Raw genomic sequence first — 22,982 nt, forward strand, 5'->3', positions numbered from 1 at the left:
TACTGAGTCCCTCAGTGCCCAAGGACGTACAACCAAGGAGGTACTGTAAACACCTGACCTTTGTGCGCACAGAACTTTTCCAATGAAGCACGAAGACCTGGAGGACAAGGCAGGAATGCCCCTTGTCATAAACAGGCTTGGTTTGTAAACCCTGTTCTCTCACGACAGCTCTGTTTCCAGGTGCGTCACCAGTTGTCACAGCTGGAGGGTGAACAACGGTCATGCCCGTGTCGCAAACCCTCCCCTCCACGCTAAGTCAGTTTACGTGGATCAGACACGTTAGCTTTAGATGAAGAGCAGTCAGGGACAGCCAGTACTCACAGAGCTGTTGTAGCCCACTTACGGTGCGGTTTGACGTTCTTACTCCTGCTCTGTGGCACCAGCACTTACCTTGAGCAGGTGAGTACTCTGTGTTTTGCAACAGGAGGCAACTCACCTAACCAGGGCTCACAGGAAAGCAACACACAGCCCAGAGAAATGCAGGACAGACGTTACTGATATCGCTGTTTTTTCAGTCAAAGCAGCATTCATTTTCTTAAATTCCCTGGCAACACATTTGGAATGCCGCATTAGAGGCATTCAATAGCCATAAAGCGAGGATGGCAGCTAAAACAAATTGTTGCTATCGAAGTCTGTATTAATGAAGCCCTGAAGTTTCCAAAGAACAAGCATTACACATTAAGGTACATAAACTTTATACTATAAATAATTGTATAAGCTAGGAGACAACTGAATATTTGTACAGCAGAACATCTGATAATGTGGACGTAATAGGGAAGGGCCCTGTGAAGAGAGTAGGAAAAGCAACTCCTTATAGATTCAATGAATTTACCTAGAAACACTTATAAAGCGTTAGTTGTTATGTTACAAAATATACATTCTATTTATATTTCATTAAGAACTCTTTCTTACCTTCAGTTTTCTAACAGCATCTCTTACAACTTCTGTGCCTTTGGGCTGCTCTACCTCCGTACTGCCGAGAAACTGGAAAGATTGTAATTTGTGAGAAATAAGTAAGTTATGCATTGAAAGGCCTAATTAACTCAGGTAATCTTATTTTCCAATTATTTCCAAGTAACATTTTGGAAACACAATCGTTCCAATAGTTGATAAATAAAAAAAATCTTCATACAGCTATTTTTATTAAAGAAAATAACAAGAACTAAATTCTAATTCAACAAATCAGGGTTATCAAAAGCAGCTTTTAAAAAATGTTTTATTTATCTCAATCCTATACAAGTGTGTAAATTAGAAGTTAAGTACCTTTTTCCACTGGGAAACTGTCACTTTGGTAATATCATCTCTTTTGGAAAAAAATTTAAAAAATGCAAAATAAAATACTGACATAAGATACTTCCCATGAATCAACAAGAGCCAATGGTTTGGACAATGTTACTAAAACTTTCATAGTGATGCAAGGTAAATTAAAAAGACCTGATTTTGCTCTCAGAGCTGCTTGGTACAGTAATTTCATGGACTTAAAGGAATTGGGCTCCAACTTACATAAAAACAAGGCTCATATTCAAAGAAATGCTACTAGAGAGCGTGTTTTACCAAGTAAGGTTTTAACAACAACCAAACATACACCTGTTAAGATACAAAGCATATACAAAGTATAATATTTCAAAGGTATCTTACTGTTTCTTTATTTGTACACTGAAATGCCTTTACATTCTTGTGCACGGTTACGCTTGCCTTCTACTACACTGTTATGAAAGGTACAACAATCCTGCCCAAACCGCATCTGTGTAGTAATTTTGAATTGCCCAATTTTCTCATTGAGGTGCAGTTGGTCTGAGTCACACCAGGTACCTGAATATGCCAAAATAACGCTAGAAAGAAGGAACAAACCCCTTTTTTCTCTCTAAAGTACACAATTGCCTGTGCAATATGACACACAGACACGTACAATTTTTGAGTCTTAGCAGTTTCAAAAAGAACTTACGTTTGCCACACGACAGATGCTTTCAACATAGTTCCTCTGAAGTTTGACATTTTATTAAAACTTAAAAATGTGATTACTGCAGTCAACGTGCTCAAGCTGTACTCCTGCAAGGAAACTCTGCAGCTTTACCAACAATCCATCGCATTAGGAATTTGCTATTAACTCTGAAATACGATGTGCCATCTTGAATACACCAGTGTGTAAATCAAAACACTATGCACATCTGCTGTCAATATTGCCTACTATTACAATTCTCCAGCTAGGAGAGCAAGGTTTTATAATAACAGAGCAGAAACCTCTATCATTGATTAGATGTCTTCCATACAACGTTTCTGGTAACTTTAAATAGAGGGTGTGTTCTTCCCTGGAAAAGTGACAGTTGCAGAGAAAGCATATAAAGAACGATCCTTGGACATTATAGATCCTACATGTGACAGAAAGGTGAGTAAATATATGTAAGCCAATGTATGTGAGTGGAAAAAAAAACCCCAAAGCTAGCCACAAGCTTAAACGCGCAAGAAAGGTTCTTTTATACATATATATATAAATATATATGTATTATATATATATATATAAACATATATATAAGAACCTTTCTTGCCTGACCTTATTTACTTTTTAAGAGGAATGCTGATCATATCAGATACCTGCACACAAGTGTATCTATCCACCACCCACTTGGCACAACACAAGAGGCAGAAGCAGGATTGCTGTCAAGTTTGTGAGTAGGCGAGGGTACTTTACATACAGCACTGCATATAAAGCACTGCTTCCTGCAGAAACATGGGAAATAGCAGCCGCCAGCGTGGACAAGGCTCAGTGACCGGAGGACGCGGGTCCCTGCGCGCCGCGGTGACGGGGCAGACGGCTGAGCGTACTCCACGCGCACTTCCCAAGACCCGTGAGCTGGGAAACCAGCAGCTCCAGAGGCATTATCAACGTAAGCCGCCTGGTACTCCTCGATACAGCTTTAGGGGCCAGGCCTTGGGTGGAATTGTGTCCAGTACAATTGTAGATGCCCCGGGTAATGCTGCCTCGCCTGCAGCAGCTTCTCCAGAAGGGCACAGGGCTGCCCGGCATTTCTCAGTTGCTCACTTCCATCTAGATGGCCGAGATAGCAAAAGAGAGCTCATAAGCAAGAGAATCATTTCCCCTCCCCTTCCCTCTGTTATCTCGCTCTGATTCACAAAGTCCAAGAAAGATGAAGGTATCTTTGCTGCGTTCAATAATTCCCAGCAGCAGACTAATCTTTCCATAAACAATAACTTCCATAAATACTGTTTTCCCAGGGGGGAAACTTAGCCTATACCTCATGCTAACTCACATTACTGCCTTAGAAAGTGTAAGCACCAAATTAAGCTTCTGCTGCAGCTAGGGAATCTGTTAAATGTCACTGATTTGTTAAGCCCATAGCAATGTTCCCCAAATCAGAAATTACCATTTCTGATGACGGAGGGGAGGGAGAAGTAGACATCTAAAGAAACTGCTGAAAGCACAGGCTGAAATGACTGACAAAACCTGAAGAAACACGTACTAGATTGGGTTTGCTCTGCAAGTCACCAATGAAATAAACAATCAAGACCCAAAGTATATGGGAACATCATAAGCATTATATCAATATTTATGGAACACAGCCAGAATTCAAGCAGTCATTCACAATGAGCTGTCTTCCCAATGAGTATCGGGTTTGACATTAAGCATCACTACTGAAATTTTTATTGCTCTCAGCGGTTTTGAACTGGATGTAGAATTAGAGCTTATGCTTAATGAAGTTATTCAGCATAGGAAAATATAGTAAAATGCAATTTTTTTTTGCATTTTATTTTTTTTTGCATATTATTAAAAAACAAAGATGATTTGTATTTTAAGTGTTAATATCAGAAATTCGGAGACCATGCCATGGGTTGCATTGCTCGTATCTGATATGCATTTGTATCTCTGTTAACTGCGGTTCCATTATTTTTATTCAGATATGCTCGAATCTTATTTATAACTGCTTGCACATTTTATGCCTCACCTCCACAAGTTTTCTCATTTATTTTCGGTAAGACAGTAATAAAAACAGCCATTGAGAGCAAATATCCTGGATATTTGTATTAATTAGACCGATCTATGTGGGGGCAAAATATTAGCACAATTTCAAATCAAGACAAGTTATTTTCTAATTATAACAGAAGAATAACTATGCAATACAGGTTTAACATATAGCTAACATATTAACTGGAGGCTTTTTATTGCTTCTTCAGCTACTCTGTACCTTTTCTGTGTGATCTGTCTTATCATCGTATTTTGTTTAATATTAGGTACCAATTACCATGGCATTACTCCTGATAGTTAAGCTAAGCAAACACATCTATATTTGCAAAGCTGAGACTTTAGATGACAAGCTCAACGTGAGGAAGGCCCCCGTGTTTGTACAATCCCTACCACAGCGGCTGCGCTGCCACCTCAGGGATTTCTAAAGTAAGTAACTAGCAACCAATTCACCATCCTCATGATATGGGGAGATGGCCACTTCATTATGGTCTTCTCAGCGGACTTTTCTCACCAAATCTCACAGAAAGAACAAGTATTTGTTGTATCAGGAGTTTGGTACAGCTGTAGCATCAATAGTATAAATACTCATCGCGTTTCAAAGAAAAATTAGTAAATATGAAACTTCCCTTTTGAGGATCAGGTTCCTTTAGAAAGCAATACTGATGCAGAATTCTAGATAGGAACTTTAAAAGTCAGCGATTGCTTTGATCACTCTGGGTTCCCTTCCGCGGACCTGGCTGATGAGGAACAACAACATGAAATCTAACTGTTCCTGAGAGCCAACTCATACAACACCCACACTTCATTGGAGAAGAGAGAAACAGAAAATAATGTAGCAGTTCCCCTTCAGATCATTCACTATTAATCCTATATGCAAATTAATTAACACTTAAGAATTTAATGCATTTATTAACGTCAAATCCATAATACAGAGGAAAAACGTTTACATAAGATTGTTACATGTATTTTACTGTTTGGAGCTACTAAAAGGGTTATTCTTTTAATTGGTTTACTTCACGCATAAGCCAACTCAAAGAAGAATGATCAATAAGTTAGGCTTGCCACTAGGCTGACCTTTTAAAATATTTATGTATTGTTGAGATTAGTGCTAATGGGAAGTTCACCATAATCATACTGAGTTTCAGTTAGATAATTTAAGAAATGCCAAGATGATGACATTTACTCTTTTGTATAACATCAAGCATGCTAGGGCAATGTCTCCCCCGTATAGATTACTACACGCTTTTCCCTGCAGTCCTCTGTTCTTCTGAACGCATTCCCTACAAAACTGACGAAATTTATTTTCCTAATATATTACTTACACTGATCTTACTTGCAGCTGTCTATAAACCAAAATAGCTTTTATGAGGTCAACAGATCTTACCAGTCATAACAGTTTAACCGTTCCTAGAGAGTACAGTAAGGCTCGTTCTCCCCTTGCTGATGTTTGCCATTAATGCAGGACAAACACCTCAGATCAAACTCTTTATCATTTATTATTAGCAGACAACCAGATGTGCTCGCTCCACATGCAAAGATTTGCAAGATAGTGCAGCTGCAGAGAATTAACGGACACTATTTCATCGTGTTAGTACCAACAGAAGTTTTATCATTGACAGCAAGTGGGAGAGTCATTCAGCCCTGTGACAGCAAACGGAACCCAGACCCTTTGTGGGGAATCTCTCTTCCACCGGAACATAGTTGAAATTGTCTTATGCATTTAACTTGAGCAAGACATGTTTTGGTCCAATTCCATAGTGAAATTATTTTAAATGCTTTTATAGTTGTACTTTGGCTGGAGAAACTATCACAAGAAAAGGTATTTCACTTTTATTTTGCTGGCTCAATTACAAGTCAATTCAAACGTAGGGCAACTTCAGGCATTCAGAACCCTTTACGGTTCTGACAAACCTACTGCTGCTATCACATGCCCAACAGCTACTAGTACGGCCAGATGAACTGCTGAGGGTAACAAACAGCTCGCTTTTTTGCCATGCCATTGACACGGCACTCCAGTAATTCTTCCCCCGTCCGTTTACATTTTGACCAGCAACATTCTACATTTTTTACATGCCAAGTATATCCAGGTGCTTTTCTTCAAAACCTAGGGAGAATACAAAACACTCTACCCATCCTTCACAAAAGTTACTTTTACTAGGTTTATAAAAAAAAATAAAATAAAATCATTAAACCTAAAACTTGACTAAGAAATAGTTTTAGGCGCACTTTTGAATATTTAAGTTAGACTTCCACTCTTCCAGTAGAGAGCAGTGCAGGATATTTTAATAATAGAACAACATCTGTTTTCTTTTGTCACAACATTTCAATTTTTAAAAAAAAACCTAGTCTTTCAGTGTGTCACATTTCTTTATTACTCTGAAATCCCTGAACATTAGAAGTTCTCTTTTATGCAGATTTAAATGCAATTACATTAAAAAAAAAGTACTTAAAAAACCCATACAATAAAGAAAGAAGAAAAAGCTATGCAAAATTACTGGATACCTGCTGCCAGAATTTGACAAATTAGCTCCTTTTACAGCAGGAGCTGAAGGGATGTTGATTTACTGATGAAAGGAAGACGAACGTATCTACATTCTGAGAACATCAGAATGACAGTGTATAATATAAAACAAGAATGAAAGAGAAGTGGGACCAGTTTTGAAGCTGTGCAGAAAGCAGATGAACAAGTATCTCAGCTGTTACTCACTCCCTAAGACACCAACAGTGTTTGCTCAGCCTGGCACACGTGAATCTTCTCCGTCAGCTGAACAGCAGAAGTACAACACGGGCTATAAAACACACACCCCTCTTTCTATTTTGGGTCGCTTCTCTCTCCCCACCCCACAGTCCAGTTCCCCACCCGAAACCGCTTCCTTGGCCCTCTGCCAACACATGTTTTTGCTAGAGTACATAAACGTTTGGAGTTTTCCCTTTTGGAAAGCACTTCTCTAGTGACACCTTTAAAACAACTGCCTCTCGCAGGCATGGCTGCTGCTCAAATGAGAGCAGGAATCAAACTCACCCCCTGGGAGTACGAGAGAGAACGGTGCCACAGACATCAGCACATTCCCTGAATATCCCCGTCTGGTCTGGCATGTAACGTTCCGCATAAATGGTGACTCTGACACAGGAAAAAAAATTCTACGAAATTTTCTGAGGGATGGTTTGAGCACTATTTGCAAAAAAAGAAAAAAAAAGTGGCACGCATGATTAAAAACAAATTAAAAAAAAAGGGGGGGGGTTTCTAATGGAAGTCAAATATTACCAGGTATTTCATCCATCAGTAGAATTAAGCCAAATGCATGTGAGAAAACACAGAAGTAAAAATATTTACAGTAATCAAGTTAGAAAGAAAGAAAAATCTATTTGATACACTATTGAAATGTTGAGGAGAACAAAAAAATGAAAGCATTAGAGAAAGGACCACAAAAGAATTAGGTAACAGTTACAAAAAAAAAAAAAAAATCTTCCAGATGCAGTGATGTAAAAAAAATATTGTGCATAATTTTAAAGAATCTTTCAACAAGCCCCGCTGGTTTCATTTGTTCTTTCTTCTATCCTCTAGAAATGCAGTAACTAGGAACTAAGTCTTCACTATCAAATATGTAAGCAATCATCCCAGTCATTAAATTTGCTGCTATGACTAATAAAGAATGTAGTTTGATAACTAAAGCTTAACACATCTTTGAAGAGTTGATGGCCACAGACAATACAGAGCATTTCCTTGCAGCAGCATCACACCTCCCCAGCTCCGATATGGTTCTTGCCAGAAACCCAAATGTCTGGAAGCTGGAATATCTACACATGTTCTGGTAAATGTGCCTGAGAAACTGAGGATGTCCTAATGAAACTGATGGTAGTCCTAATCCTGTCTACACCTATCTTCTAATCCATGTTTATATTTGATAAGAAGAGAAATTATATAGCTGCTCACTGGGAAGAAACTTGAAGCCTGGTCCAAGCGCATCCAGCTCGGTGTATTTAAAGGCAGAAGAATGAGAATAATTACACCGTGTCACATTCTTTTTCAAGTCCTACTGAGTTTTAATCCACAGCCAGACAGGAAAAACTGAGGGCACACAAAAAGGAACACACAGTAAGAGTGTACATTTACACTGAACATAACCAGTTTTTAAGCAGAACTTCAGGAGGATTTAGGACACGCTTTGTAAATAGTCAAAACTTAAATCTTCTGCAGATAGATCATACGTTAAAGGGGTTATCAACAAGGATATATTTAAAACCAAATCAGATTGCAACACAACTATCAAAGCTGTCCTCTGCATGAAAGTGTCTAATCCTAAAGGTAAAATAATGGTAAGAAAGAGAGCTGGTACCACCACAAGCAAGATAAGAGCAGGCTGGAATTCAGAAAGGAAGCAGAAAAGTTTAAAAGCTTATCTTGTCAAGACTGTGACTATAGAAAAGACCAGTTGTACAAGAAAGAAAACTTTCAGTATTTCTTCAGTCCATAGATCTACACAGCCCTTCAGAAGCACATCCCAAGCTGCATCCCGCCCTGAAGAGCTGTCAGGCTGAACCCAAAGATTGTAACGGTGCGGGGCAGCGGTGGGCTGTACACTGCCCTCCCATCGCATACACCGTTAGCAGCCACCTTACAGCTACCCAGAATTCAGGCACAGATGGAGAATAAACACAGCCACGTGCAGACTGACTTCCACCTCAAACATCTGGCTGAGGAAGAAGCGGTTCTTTGGCTCTGCAGGTGGTTGGCTGGAGCAAACAGCTCAGCGCTGGCCTAAGCGAGTCCCACCCAGTGCAGGCATGGAGGCAGCAGCTGAGGGGTAACAGGAATACCCTTCAGGAATACTCCACCTTGGAGCAAAGAAGCCAGCAAGTTCAAGTAAATTTTAGAAAATTCCATAAAAATTTTTGGTGCATTGGAAAAGGGCTTAAAAAGGAAGATTTTAATGCTGCACAAATGACAGTGATGCTAATAATAGTAGTATATCATACCGAAGGTCTGTTTGTCTTTTAAGCCCAGGTGCATTCCCCATAGCTCATAAATAAAGAAAAAAAATTAGAGAGAATATTTGGCATGAAAGAAACAAGGGCAGGGGAAGATGGTTGTGAAAACAAATTTTTCACTGGAGAAAAATAATTTCCTATTATACATGCCCTGGTTGTGACTGAGACACATGCTTTTGACAGCGTCCTTTGTTCACAAGTCCTGCGATGTTCATTAGCCTTCACATGCAAAAACCCTGTGCTCAGATACTGGACAAAACAAGTGAGTAAATTAAAGAACAACATGCTTCCAAATGTTATCCTCTGGGTTTCAGCTTGGCCATACTCAGTGTTTCCAGTTTTGGCTTTTACACATGGGAATGTGTTTTTGTTTGGTTGGGGTTTTTTTTTGGCAGAAGCATCTGTCAGCTCCTTTTACTGCAACAGGAGATGTCTGAGTAATCCAAAGGCACCATCTTCAAGTTACAGGAATTTTGCTTCAACACAGATACTAAAACACTTAACACAGAGACTTATCTAACATCGAACGATGCATCAATTTACTATCTTCTGTTTCTCCACTGCTATTCATCAGCTCTGCAGAGCCTCCCCTGTAGCGTATCAGATGAGCATTCCTTCTAAGTTGCTTCTGACTTACCTAGGATGGCTCAGGCATTTTCAACTACAGATGCTGAATAACATCCTTGCCAGCTCCTGCAACCCTCTGTGGTTACTCCCATATTAGTTTAGGTTTCATTTGGTCTCTGACCTCCGAGAACTAAAAACTGGGAACTCTACATTCACTGTTGAATCTTAAAATATGGTACCTCTTTATTTCTGTAAGAGTTACCATTATGGAAGAATGTTCAGTGAAGGTGATTATTCAAACAGATTATGCTGCTGGTAACGTGGATGCACGGGGAATGCTACCTGTATGTTCACAAGAACCATTCTGTATCCAGACAGGGAAAACAGAACTAATTATCAAACTTGGCATTTCCTTTTGAAAGTTATTTTCCAAACATGAAGTGCCTCTGATAATCGCTGAAGACTTATCATACTGCTTGAATGCCTCAATTCAGAAAATCTGTATTCCTGACTGCATTGTTCCCAATTAAAAAAAATAAAATATTTACTTTCCCTTAATTAACAGTCTGCCTAAAAATAATTCCCACTTACTATTTTAAATATCAATTTTTCAGCTTTAGAAATGCATAATAAAAGAGTGGACAGATTTTTCAGCTTTACAAGTCCATAATTAGAAAGCAGACTTAGTTCTGCACCACAGAAACTGGATTCAACTCAAGCATCATTTCTTTATGGTAATAGTAAAGTCAGACTAAGCCCACAAATTTACTGAAATACCAATTTTCACCAAGTCCTAAATCTTTTCATATATCTTAATGTAAGATTGACATCATTTGGCTGCTTTTTTTTTTTCATAAACCAGATGCCAAGGTGGCAATTTAGTTTTTATTAACCATAAGACACAACTTCACCAATTCCTATGCTCCACTCAAATGTACTGACTGAAGTAGTACAAAGAGCTCTACATCTACACCCTTTTGCAAAGGCGTCAAATGCACTGTTTGAAACTTAGAACACAGAGGCCACCTTTGCTTTAATTCCCACTTAATCCCTGTAGATGCTAGCTAGCAACACTGGCAAGTCTAGAGGGAACTTTGCCGCACTGCAGTGTGAAAAAATGTTTTCATTGTTTCATTGTTACTACTTGCATAAACCCACTAGTCTACGCAAATTGAGGTTACAGTTCATTTTCTTTAGCGTACCCATTAAGTTATGGACGGATCCCCCCATCCCCAACCCCTCCTCAAAAAAACCCAGTCTAGTGCAATGCTACAATTAAAGGAACAGTAAGATCAAGATCCCAAGTGCCGGTATTCTCGCAGCGACTTTCGTAAGAGTTAACACCGTAACACCCTACATAAGATATGCAAAACTCCTGTCCTAGTTTTTGGCTCCGTTTTGCCCCGCTCTATCATCTCACTAGTCTTCCTAATGCCGCTATTCCTTTAATTGCAGCATGTCCTGGCCTGCTCCGTATGAGCATTCTGCAGGCTATCCAGCTTCCTTCACAAAACAGAGCAAGTTAAAGCTCGAGCTCAGTGTTCCCAAGCGTCATCTGTCCTGCTGACTTTTTTTCCTGTGGCAAATAATCATCCCATCAAACAAAACAAGAACAACAAAAACTGAAGCGAGATGACAAAGAGCCCTTTTGCAGAAACAAGCTATGTTGTTCACCGATTTGACAACCAAACCAACCACAGTTCCATAAGCCCGGCAAAGTCATTCTGCTTCACCAGTAAGACGAAGCTTTATAAAATTTGGAGCGTTCTGATTAACTCAGAACTTCTTTAAGTGATGCAGCTGAATTAGGGGCGCAGCTCTGAGCCCCATAAGTGCACAGGCCATGATGTCTTTCCGAAAGTGGCTGCTCCTTCAAAGAGATATTTCCCAGATGACTTCATTGTTGGGCATGAATCTGAGCACAGGCTTCAGATCCCTTCTTTCCTAACACGTGCCAGGAGTTTCCATGTGCCGTTTCAAGGTGGGATTGTGCAATTCCGAGCATTCAGCTTGCAATAACTTCTCCAGACCAAAGCTGGACACAAAAATCATTACACCCTTCCTCTGGTCAGTGCAAATAAACTACACATTGTGGAAGAAACTGCAATGGACTTTATATATATATATAAATATAATACATATTAATAAAGACAAGTGGAAAATTGCTGAAGTTGCTCTTTTGTACTCGAAAATATTAACAGTATCTTACAAAAGCAGAGAGAAAATTCCACAGACGTTTTCAATTTTGTGAAGAATATTTATTTTGCTCTAAACTAATTTCTACCTCCTTTGTCCTTGACTAACATGATAATGCTGAACTTGTACTATCACAGTCTTTTGCCGTGGCAACATGCAATGACATTATAAATACAGACACAAGAATTCCCTGTGGGGCAAAAAACAGAGATGTCATCACAGTTAGGAACAAAATCCTCATTCAAACACAAATAGCCTCAGTAATAGGAACAAGTAACCATTGTCCATTACTCTCAGTTTATTAAAGCCCTTTTCTAGTTTAATGTGAAATATGAAATTGCCTATTTTAAGGACACTGCATCTCTTCTGAATCAGGACTTTTAATACTGTGAGCCTTATTGCACCATAGATTAGAATAAATGACTCCTGTTTTAATGCTTGATTCATAGAAACACATGGCTGTCAAACAGAGGACAAGCAGCGCACCAGAAAATAGTTATTCTGCAGAAAGAATCATGAACGTGGAAGAGTTTTCATGGAACACCAATTTTGAACATAATCTGAACATTTTCTTTTAAACTATCATTACCACAGAAGATCATCTGCTGTTTAAATTCTAGTATTAGAACTACTTTAGTGTGTAGCAAATAATTTATACATACATTCTATGGGGGAGATAATCGACACCACAGGACAGATATATGTACCAAGGTGTATTAAAGGACTGGAAGATGAAGTGTGAACTACCTTTGTTGGGATTTTGTGGTTGGTGGTTTTTTTTGTTTCCTAAACTACATTTGTGGAGAAAGAATGAGCCTAACATTTTCTTAGTAAAGCAGCTTCAGTGTGGAAATATGCTGAGTCAGTATGTAAAGTGTAATCCATAATTCACATGGATAATCTACAAGAATGTGCTAAAATAAATGCCACATTCACGTTAATTAACAACAATTTTATATAAGTGGCCAAGTAAATGTCTGTGTTGCCTAAGTTAAAATGTCATGGTTTTTTCTTTGCTCTTAAAATCTACTTCCTAAGCTCCATCTGCTACTTTAAATGTATTGTTAATCTTACACAAATGACACCTGTAGACATCTTTCTGAGTTACTGTATTCACAGGAAACCCTCAGAAATTTTCAGAGAATATTTGACTGGGGTAGCCAAGTGAAAATCAGATTGGCTGCCTATCTGTAGAAGTTTAAAAGAGAGAAACACCACGTAGCAGAGAAAACAAACAAACAACAAAACACGGGACAAAGCAGAGTAGTAACTGTGACCCCCAAAATTGCGGTTCATTGAAGTTCAGAGAAAATATCTTTAAATAAAGTGGGTGTCTTGTGGGAAAAGAAAAATGAGAGGGAAAGAAGCGCTGGTCCTGGGTAATTTGATTATTTGAACATAAAGCAAGCACACCTAGGAGGCACGCTGAAAGAGCAAATGAAGAACCGAGGCTGGAGCATACCAGAACATATGGAAGCTTAAAAGATTAAATGTGTGGCACTTAAACACAGCAGTTAGATAGGTTTGTGATCAACATACAAGATAACTTGGTAAAGAATCTTCAGGAATCACAAATAAAATTTTTAGGGAACATAAACATGCTGGAAATCTTCCTTTTGAAGACTGGGAGCGTACCCTTACCATAGCTCTGCTTCATTATCTGTGGATGTCCTGCCTGCAAAAAAGTCAAATCCTACTCTGAATCCCTCTTCTTCAATTCCATTGCAGATTCTGGAAGCGAGTAGTACATCGGTAGTGAACCCTACCAAGAAAAGCACTTCTCACAGTGGTTTAGCTGTACTGGATCTTGCACTTTTCCTGCATGTAACTGGAAGAGTCTTCTCTGTGATGATTATTGTTTCATGAACCTGTTCATATTCTCTTGTTAATGTGTTTTTTAGAAGAAGCTGTCTTTTCTCCACGTAAGCTCACATGAAAGCCAGCTATGTAACACATGTATCACCACAATTCAACACTCAGCCTTCAGGCAGTTCCAGACCATCACTAACAGAGTTTTTCAAAGGCTAGCTGGGGTGAGTGTCATTTGTTTTAAAATAATACTTAGAACAGGAAAAAACTGCCTCTTTAAGCTACCATTCGGTAGCCATTTAAAACCAATTTGCAGAGCACTATCTGAACCTAGGAAATATTTCCCCCCCCTAAATAATACAAATTAGTGAACTGGATTTTTTATTAGAAAGATTATTTTAGCAAACTGCAAAAATGTTTAAGAGTGACAACTTCAACCTCACATCATCAGATACGAAATTAAACCACTATTGTCATGGCCTTAAGATCCATCAGCAGATGAGATGGACATCTCAGATGAACTGTTCTAAGAGAATATAAGTGAGCTGGCAATTAATTTATGAATTATTTTACAGTGGCAATTAATCCAACACTAATGTTGGCTGCCACTTCTTCATAAAAAATATTATGCTTCTCAATAAAAGACCTATATACCGGTGTTAAAGTAGTAAAATTAATCTAGTCTAGAACATTACAGTGATACTCGCATTGCTAGGTGAACATAAAGTAACTAGACAGTGTATTTTAAGATCCTTCATGTAAGGATTTAGCGTCTTCTCTAAATAGCAACATAATCCTTTTTACTAAGGGAGCAGGTGTCGAGCATACATTTTGTCTTGAGCTCAAGGCACTGCAGTAGAATTCCAAATTTGGGATCTGATTAGGGAACAGAGATTTGGGGCGGATTTGCAGAAAACCTCCAGTATTACTGCAGTTCCCTACCTTTAAACTAAGGATAATAATTCACCCATTTCTTGCCTGCACTATCATTTAATTATTCCAACTGAGAAAAAAGCTCATGAGAGTCAAGTCCAGGGTCTTCTGCTGCTCTACTTATTCTGAACTTTGATCTATGACTATTTCCATCAGGGGATCACCTAGAGCCTCCATCTCATTATTCTAGAGGCTGTACAAACATCAAAAAAAAAGCTCTTAGCTTCAAAGAATTTATGATCTAATGAACTGTGATAAATTACACTAACCTCTTAGAAATGCAGGGCAGAATTTCAGTCAGTACCTCTGAGTGTTACTGATAAAAATCAATATGAAACATTGACCCCCATTCCTGTACGCACCATTCTAGCAGCAAATGCTAATACAAGCAAAAAGCTACTAGTAAAAATGCACAAAGTGCTCTCAGATTTTGAAAATAAAAGACATCTGAAGAGGTCCAACTTTCCCACCTCTTCCACTTACCCAAAAGCAAGAAGGAGAAGATGGCACGCCTCTGGAATACAGCACTACAGGACTAAGGAGGGTTCATTTGACCACACACCAAAGAAAGATCATTCGTACTGTCGATCAGACATCTGTTAAAGAAAAAAAACCTCCAACCTAAACCAAAATCGACAACAAAAATTAACCCCAAACTCTGTACCTAGTTTTAAAGCTTTTAACATTTCTTTGCATATTAAGTATGCACATACAATTTTGGTGAATGCTTTTTCATTTTGAGAATGCGTTTGCTTTTAAAAGTTGTAGCTCCTGAAAGCCTCATAAACTGCAAGTTGGGATATGGTCTCTGAACGGGCTCAGGAAGACCTACACATTCCTGACTTCAATAGATTTTCAGCAATAATCCTACATTCATGAGCAGACAAGACTTCCCTCCCACCTAATCTTATTAAGGGAATGTTCCAATTCATGTGATTTGCTGAGTTACTTATCTCCGTCTCCCTAGTATGTCCCACTTCAGAAGCACGTGAAGTGCTACAGAAATAGTAAGAGATATGGCTTAGGGAGATTTTTAGTCCATGCTTCACATGAGCTGTTCTTTCAAATGCAGCCCTTGGCTCCACACATATCATTAAGATTTGATATACATCCTCATTTCCGCATTTTCCATCTTCTCACTAAATCAACAAACTGAAAAATCGGAATTGACTAGATTTCATTTCCTTGAAGGACTTAGAATGAAGAAAATATTACTTATGCAAAAGTATACAGTGGGGAAAAGAAAATTAAAGTTGAGAGCAATGTAGCCCATCACTCTCTCACTTATAGCGGCCAATGATGAATTCTAGTGAAAATGCAAAATATTTTAACAAAGCTTTAGAAATGAGTTCACGCAAGTGTTCTTCCTTTGCTATGTCCCCGATAAGAAATGATTAGCTCCTCTAGTAAGTTAAACCTCAAATTCTCAGGTTCAAAGTTCAAAATTCTTTTTAAATGGGCCAAGGTTGGCTTTACAGTTTCTGAATTGGTATAATCTGAAGGAAGCACTTCTGAAAGAAATATTCATTACAGTTCAGGATCCACACCTGACTAGTGTATGTTAATATTTTATTAAAGTTAATGAAGTTAGAGACTGCAGCTAGTGACTTGTCCAATGGTTTCCTGAGAATGAATCCTCATGGAGATCAGTATACATGACATTTTGCAAGTGGCAAACAGCCTGGCTGTTGGACAGATTCCTGTAGTCTTGCCTTTGCTGGTAAAATTGTATGACCTCGTAGAAGTTTCTGTCCAAAAATTTGTGCCATTCGCTTATTTTCTAGAATCCAATTCTATTATTGGTTTGTTTTTTTTTTTTTTCATTTATTTTGGGAGAGTTTCCTAATTGTTTTTGGTGAACAGCAGATGTAAGAAGGTGGCAGTAGCTCCACAGACATAGCAAAGGCTGAGCAAACAGAAATACCCAGCTTTATTGAAAGCAAAAATGGGAGAGGAGGAGTTAAGTCATCTGCAGGCCTGATACTAATTTAAAGCAAGAACAATCCATAAACCACTGTGGGCCACCTAGCCCATGAGTACAATAATCCAGATGTTTGAGCTCTACAGCCTATTAGTTCCAGCGTCAGACACGCAACTCACTTGACAGGCCAGAGGCTAAAAAGCCTACTTAAAGAACCCTTGCATCCTCACAGCTGACAGATCACATAGAAATATAACTGTGCAGAAAGAATCCCTGGAGGGCATGCTAATGAGGCTAATTGGTAGTTTCAAGCGGACTTAAGGAGAAGCAAGGGAATAAATATCAGCAACGGAGAAGGAACAGAAAGGGAAGTGGAGAGCTGAGTAAGTCTCTGCTGACCTTAAGGTCTTTGGAGCTTCCATCCTTTTTCTTTGTCACTTTGTTTTGTTTTGTTAATTCTGTTTGGACAAACCTCTGAGTTTTTTTCAGTTGTCTTGAACAGATGTTCATGTCACACACTGCCTGTTAGTTGGCGCCCACTCTTGCCTGATGCTGAGGAACTCACAACTCTGATTATCTTTCACATTAAAATGAAGGTTTATACTTTGATACAAATTTGTTCTTTTTCTGAATAAGAAAATGTCATTATAAGTCATTACAAAGCTTCTAATGATTTTGAGTCTATTGTCTCAAGAGCCTCATTGCTCAGCTCTTTTTGAGACATATACGGGGGACAAGCAGTGATGCGTTGGCTTAATTAAAACTTGTAATTAATACAGTATCTTTAGAAATATGCTTTAGATGCTGTGTTCAGTATTAAATGCCATATTATAAAGAATTGCTGTTGGACGTGAGTTGTGATTACTACTACAGAAAAACTTCTACTTGCCTTTTTTGTATATCACATATGTACAAATATGTTCTTGTACTTTGAGAACTTGTTGGATGAACACTTCAACCAACGTATGTATGGCTGTCCCACATTCCAAAAAACCCCAGCTCTTCCACACCAAGACTACTGGAAAGTATCATCATTTGCACAACAAAACTAATCTAAAGAATGCACCTGGCACAGATGTGTCCCAGATACCGTGTTGTTAACCAGTGTACTCTTGTTAATTCTGCCACCAACAAGTCTTACTGCAGACCATCACAGATAAATCAATGCTGCAGAGCCCGCTGCTGCAGAGTTTCAAACTTAACCAACACAATGCACATACCTAGGAGATCAAACCTCTACGGGAAAAGGCTACAAAAAGCCTTGAGCCAAAAAGAAGTTTCCCATAAAGATATAAACTACGTGCCTCATAACCCAGAATCATATGAATTCCAGGAGTTTCACATTCCAGCCCTTCTGCACCTCCAATTCCAAGATGAAATACAGCAACAATATCCCACTCTTGAAGTAAAACAAAAAGTTTAAAATTACATCTAGGCCTGCTGCTTCCCCGTATCTAAAGAAGCAGAAATTAGCAACAACCTGTGCCTCAGAAACTTTAGAAACACAGTTCCTAACACTAACTACAGCCCTCTACAACCAAGAGACCAGCCCCATAGTAAGCAGCAGCATACGGAATTTTCTTGTATGGGCACACCAGCAAGGCTAAGCCTTCAGGCCCTGCAGAATAAATTTGCCCCTTGTACTTTTTAAAACAAACAAACAAACAAACCCCAACAAACCAACAAAACAAAACAACTTTCCCTTAAGCTGCATTTGTACTTGGAAGCTTAAACTAAACTGAACTTGGCTGCGGAAGACAGCTAGCCCTAACTGCTATGGAGTAGAAGCCTTTTTGTAAGGTGGCAACACCAACTTTCCTCCTAAAGCCATGGGCCACGCAGCAATCGGCTTGACCATGTAAGTGTGGAGAGCATCCCTGCATCCCTGAACTGCTGACTGAGCCACCAGCTGGGCTGCACAGTTCCTGGCACTAATCGGATACAAAAGCTGGTGTATGGAAGGTGGACATGGGGACAGCATACTTTGGAGGAACACAGAAACATTTTCCAGACATGCAGGAATGAATTTAGGAAAGCCAGAACTTAGCTGGAGTTGAAGCTGGTGAGGGATGTGACAGGCAGCGAGACCGTTAGGAAGATGGACCGCAGCGTACGGCTACGGGAGCTCCATCCCTTCAGCCCAGAGATGGTGAGGCTGGTGTACGTGTGCGGACACATGTGTACCCCTCAGTCACAAGCTGCAGCAACAGAAATTATAACTAGGAATGAGAAAAAAACCCGCACAATGACAGGGATTAAGTAGTGGACCAGGCTGCCCAGAGGCTGCAAATCTCTGCCCTTGCAGGTATTCAAAGCTCATTCGTACGAGGCTCTGTTGTGCCTCACCTGGTTTTAAGTCACCCCCATTTTCAGATAGGAATCAATCGCATCACCTTCAGAGGACACTTCCAACCTAAATTATTCTAGATTCTTACATTTCAATTCCTAAAGCAAATCCCAATACAAACGCAACATGGCCAAAGGACAACTCTAATATTCGAAGAATTATAAGGCATTCCATCTTAAAACTGAGGGTGTGCCAGAGTCCAACAAACAGCTAAAGCTCTTGCAAGTTATCTCTTGCAGTTCTGTATTTTCAATCCAGATTATAGTTGTTAGTTACAGTGTCTACAGTGCCAAATTCTAGAACTTTCTACCACAAATAAACGTGCCTACAAGCTGTTAGCTGTTTAAAAATAACTTCTCCCTGATGAAAGAGCTGAAACTTAGACTCCTCAAAGTCAGAGTTGAGGAAAAAGACTGTAATTAAGCTGCCAATGTGGTAAAAAGAATGGATGTGAAGGCAATTTGTGCGAGAGAAACAAACAGCTTGGGTACAAAGGAAACTTGCTCAGAAGAGGGAACACTCCAAGGCTGTGGTAGGTTACCGATCAGCTTCCAAGCAGACTTGGGGCTCTGTCCCAGTCCTGCTTCACTGCCTCCTTTTAATATATTACTTAATTCATGAGAAGGGGACTTAAAATACTTCTCAGATCCCACGCTGCATACCCTACCATTAATTGGTGTGATCCGTTTTTTCTTCTTGCCATGAAATTATAGCTTCCATCTCTTACTTCCATTGCAAATCCATTTCATAGTTGTAACTGAAGCCATGTCATGCAGTACTTGGCCATTTCAAGCAAAATGGAGCTTATGAAGAGACCAAGGGTTCATAAGCAGAACCTGAGAGCGCTCTGGAGAATAGATCAAAAGCTACTGTTTGTCTTTCAGCTGAAGTTCATAATATATTGAAAACGCAACCAATATTTTTTTTCTGACTCCCCCAATTAAATTCACTGAGCTATTGGTTTTTACTAGACTCTACCAAAAATATTTCACTAAAACACGTGCTCTATTGATTGTTTTTCCTGAAAGAGGAAAAGAAATATGTAACATTATATTAAACTCTCTCACATTATCTCAGAAATTCTGAAAACCATTTTGTTTTTTATTAGCCCTAAGTGGTCAAATGATGATGCCACACTAGGCAGGGATGTAGGTGCATCAAATAGGCTGGTTTCTGTGCTAGCAGCCTTGCTAGGGCACAGGCTCCCCACGCATCTGGGGAGGGCTTCGCAACAGCACACCACGGTCGTGCTAGGTGGACAAAACCAGAAAGGGTATCAGCCCTTACATCGACGGTAGTTCATGTTTGCCTAAAATAAGCTGTAATATATGTAAACTAAAAGTTACGCATTAGGTGAAGTACCTTTATGAACCCTGTCTCTGCTTTCAGTAGATACATGTATTCATCTTCATACTCATCTATTACAGTGCAGAATTAGCAGTGTGTGTACTTGCAGCATTCAGATATAAACACTTTCCACCCCTATCCCACCACTCTGCAAGTGTTTATCACCTTTTTGGATTTAAATTACTTAGACCCAAGCATTCTGTCTCATGCATACACCTCAAAATGGCACACTTTTTGGCATCTATGCACGATGCTGGATGCTTCAGTCAAACCTAAGGCTCTCTATGTTCAAGCTATGCACAAATGGACCATAAGAAAGAAAAACTGCAACTGCTCATAAACTTCATTCCTTTCTCGAAGCAGCTCATCCTTCTGGAGAGTAAGAGTGATCTGCAGAGCCTAAAGTGCAGCTGGGTACATTACACAACTGCCAGAGGGCTTTGACATGTGTATGGCCTCTTACCAGGTGTCTAAACTGCACTGTTGCTACTCTGCAGATTTTTCTAAACTTCTCAGCTAGTGTTCAGTCATAAAAGATACCAGTACTCTAATTATAAACAAGTCACATTTTTCAAAGCTTTCAGGTAAACATCAGTAAATGGACGTGACAGAGCTGTAGATGCAGAGGCACACACATACACCATAAGCCACACGCTTACTAAATTCTTGCAAAATGATCTTGACATACTGACTTGTAGGGGACACTGTGGGCTACTCCAGCGTACGCAACATGCATTCATATGCGGATGAGATATACCATTGTCTGCAAATACCCTTCAACTCCCATTACTGTACAGTGACGCACTATTGATGGAAAGCAAGGGGTGGGCTTGTGCCCAAAACACTGGACTGGGAGTCAGCAGGTGCCTACTTAACTCTTGCCCCTTCACGTACCAGCTATACCAGCTATGCAACCTCAGGCAAGACAGACTGACAGCTTTTCAAAAGCATTCGGTACCCCACAGAGCTTTCTGAGGAACTAACAAATGTTCAGATTTTAAGGAAACCGAAATATTCACCAGTTTTCAGAGAAACAAACACCAGCAACTGAAACTACTTGGTGCTGAACAGTTAAAATGCAGCTCCCCTCCTCCAGCTGCTTATAGGAGATGGTGTTTGTTGCTGTTGAAAGTTTAGATACATTCCTTCTCCACCACAGGCATTTATTTTGTAGGCTATTGTGGATACAATGCTATCCTCTCCTACCCTTCTCCCATTGTAAGCACATAATCTTCTAAGGTGGAATAGGCAGGTCTATTTCCCCTGAAGCAGAGAAGTCAGTTGACAGTACTCCTTGCAGGGTCTAAATATTTTGTGGTTTATTCACATGATTATTCATCTTCGGTATAATGAGTCCCAAGTTTAATGACTGTAATGCATCAGAAACAGCTAGAAATTCAGATTTGCATTTCCTTGTAAAATTATAATTTTCTGCTTTCATATTTCATTTGGATATATTCACAATACTCATTTTTCTTGTGCTTAAACACTAAATTAATTATGATTACATCCAAGACATTTTGATGCTCTAATGAAATTTAATTGGAATTAAGTTATTAACTCTAATTATAATAAATTAAATGTAGGAAAATTAATTATTTCTTGTAACGCCCTCTTCTATTTAATTAGTTTCTAATTTTCAACATTTTCATGCTCTGTTTGGAATATCTTGCTTTATCTAAAGTCACCATAGAAATTTAAGTATACTTTTTAATAGCATGCCTTATATCTCTGTTTACATGGAAAGATCTATATACAATTTTCCCTTTGATAGTCTTTCATGAATTACTTCTACTGACCCAAAACCATGATCATTCTGTAGTATGCTGACTGGACAGAAAAAGAGAAATAGATAGTATAGCTGTAGCAACAAAAAAGTTTGTAGTAGAAGGGCAGTTTATGCCATGAAAACATGGCTTTGATAATACTGTACACTAAAGATTAATACTTCTAGGTTCTGCCAAGCAAGGTCCTTTTGCAGGTTATGTATTACAATACTTTTTTTTTTTTCCTTTCCTACAGTTGCAATACAGGCCTGAGATGTATGTTGAATAATTGAGAGGAAAGATCATCCATGAAACTGCACAACAATTCACAATTAATTGCCATCAAACCCCGAAAGTAACACAAAGTAAGAGATGTTTAACAATCTTTCTGGGAAAAGCTTTGCTCATTTATCTTCAAAGTTTCAAATTTAAACTTCATCAAGAATCATAAATATGTACGTGACCATATACAAAGTTTTAAAGTAAGTCTGAAGTAACCATTAGGACAGTAGCTGTCTCAGCACTAGAAAGCCATCACATCTCCTGGCAAAATTAACTCCCGAGGGTTTAACATGCGCTCGTTTACTATGTAAAATAGCCGCTCTTCAGCCTAGTGTAAGGTCAGAGCTACTGACTCCATAGTATACCAGTACCCAACATAAACACCAGGCTTGCAAAGCAGAACCTCTGGTCTGCAAAATGGAAAGATGTGCATTTTATATATATATATATATATGTATGTATGTATATATAAATATGATTTAGTACAAACAGACATAGTAAACACTGCTGTTTTGAGCAGTGGCAACTTCTTAGCAGAAAGACACCCCTCAGGGTAGCATCAGTCTTGCAATGAAAATTATCAGTCCATTTTTAAGGTCACAGCCAGATGCTATTATAAAGTCACACTTTCATCACTTCTGTTTTGGAGAAAGGGAACTGGCCTAAACCCGAGAGAACTAACTCAAGGGCAAAAGAGAACTTTTTTCCCTACACTATGGAAAATAAAAAATATAATATAGTTATGGAACATTACAGAAAAACAATGACACTAAAGAGAAATTTTGGGTTGCCTCAGCCTTTTACATCATGGCAACATGAAAATTTCCATCCTACATCTAAATG

At 39.0% G+C, this 22,982-nt stretch overlaps 1 protein-coding gene across 4 annotated transcripts in view; it reads right to left on the reverse strand.

Annotated features, from left to right (window-relative positions):
* Positions 1 to 22,982, reverse strand: part of GULP1 (GULP PTB domain containing engulfment adaptor 1) — a 162,885-nt gene that overhangs the window by 45,258 nt on the left and 94,645 nt on the right. For all 4 annotated transcript variants that reach the window (XM_055719088.1, XM_055719089.1, XM_055719086.1 and 1 more), the window contains one exon: positions 913 to 984. In XM_055719088.1, the coding sequence (XP_055575063.1) occupies positions 913 to 984 (72 nt within the window). The remainder of the gene's footprint in view (positions 1 to 912; positions 985 to 22,982) is intronic.

The sequence above is a fragment of the Falco cherrug genome, chromosome 8 (assembly GCF_023634085.1).
Source record: "Falco cherrug isolate bFalChe1 chromosome 8, bFalChe1.pri, whole genome shotgun sequence".
NCBI classification, from domain to species: domain Eukaryota; kingdom Metazoa; phylum Chordata; class Aves; order Falconiformes; family Falconidae; genus Falco; species Falco cherrug.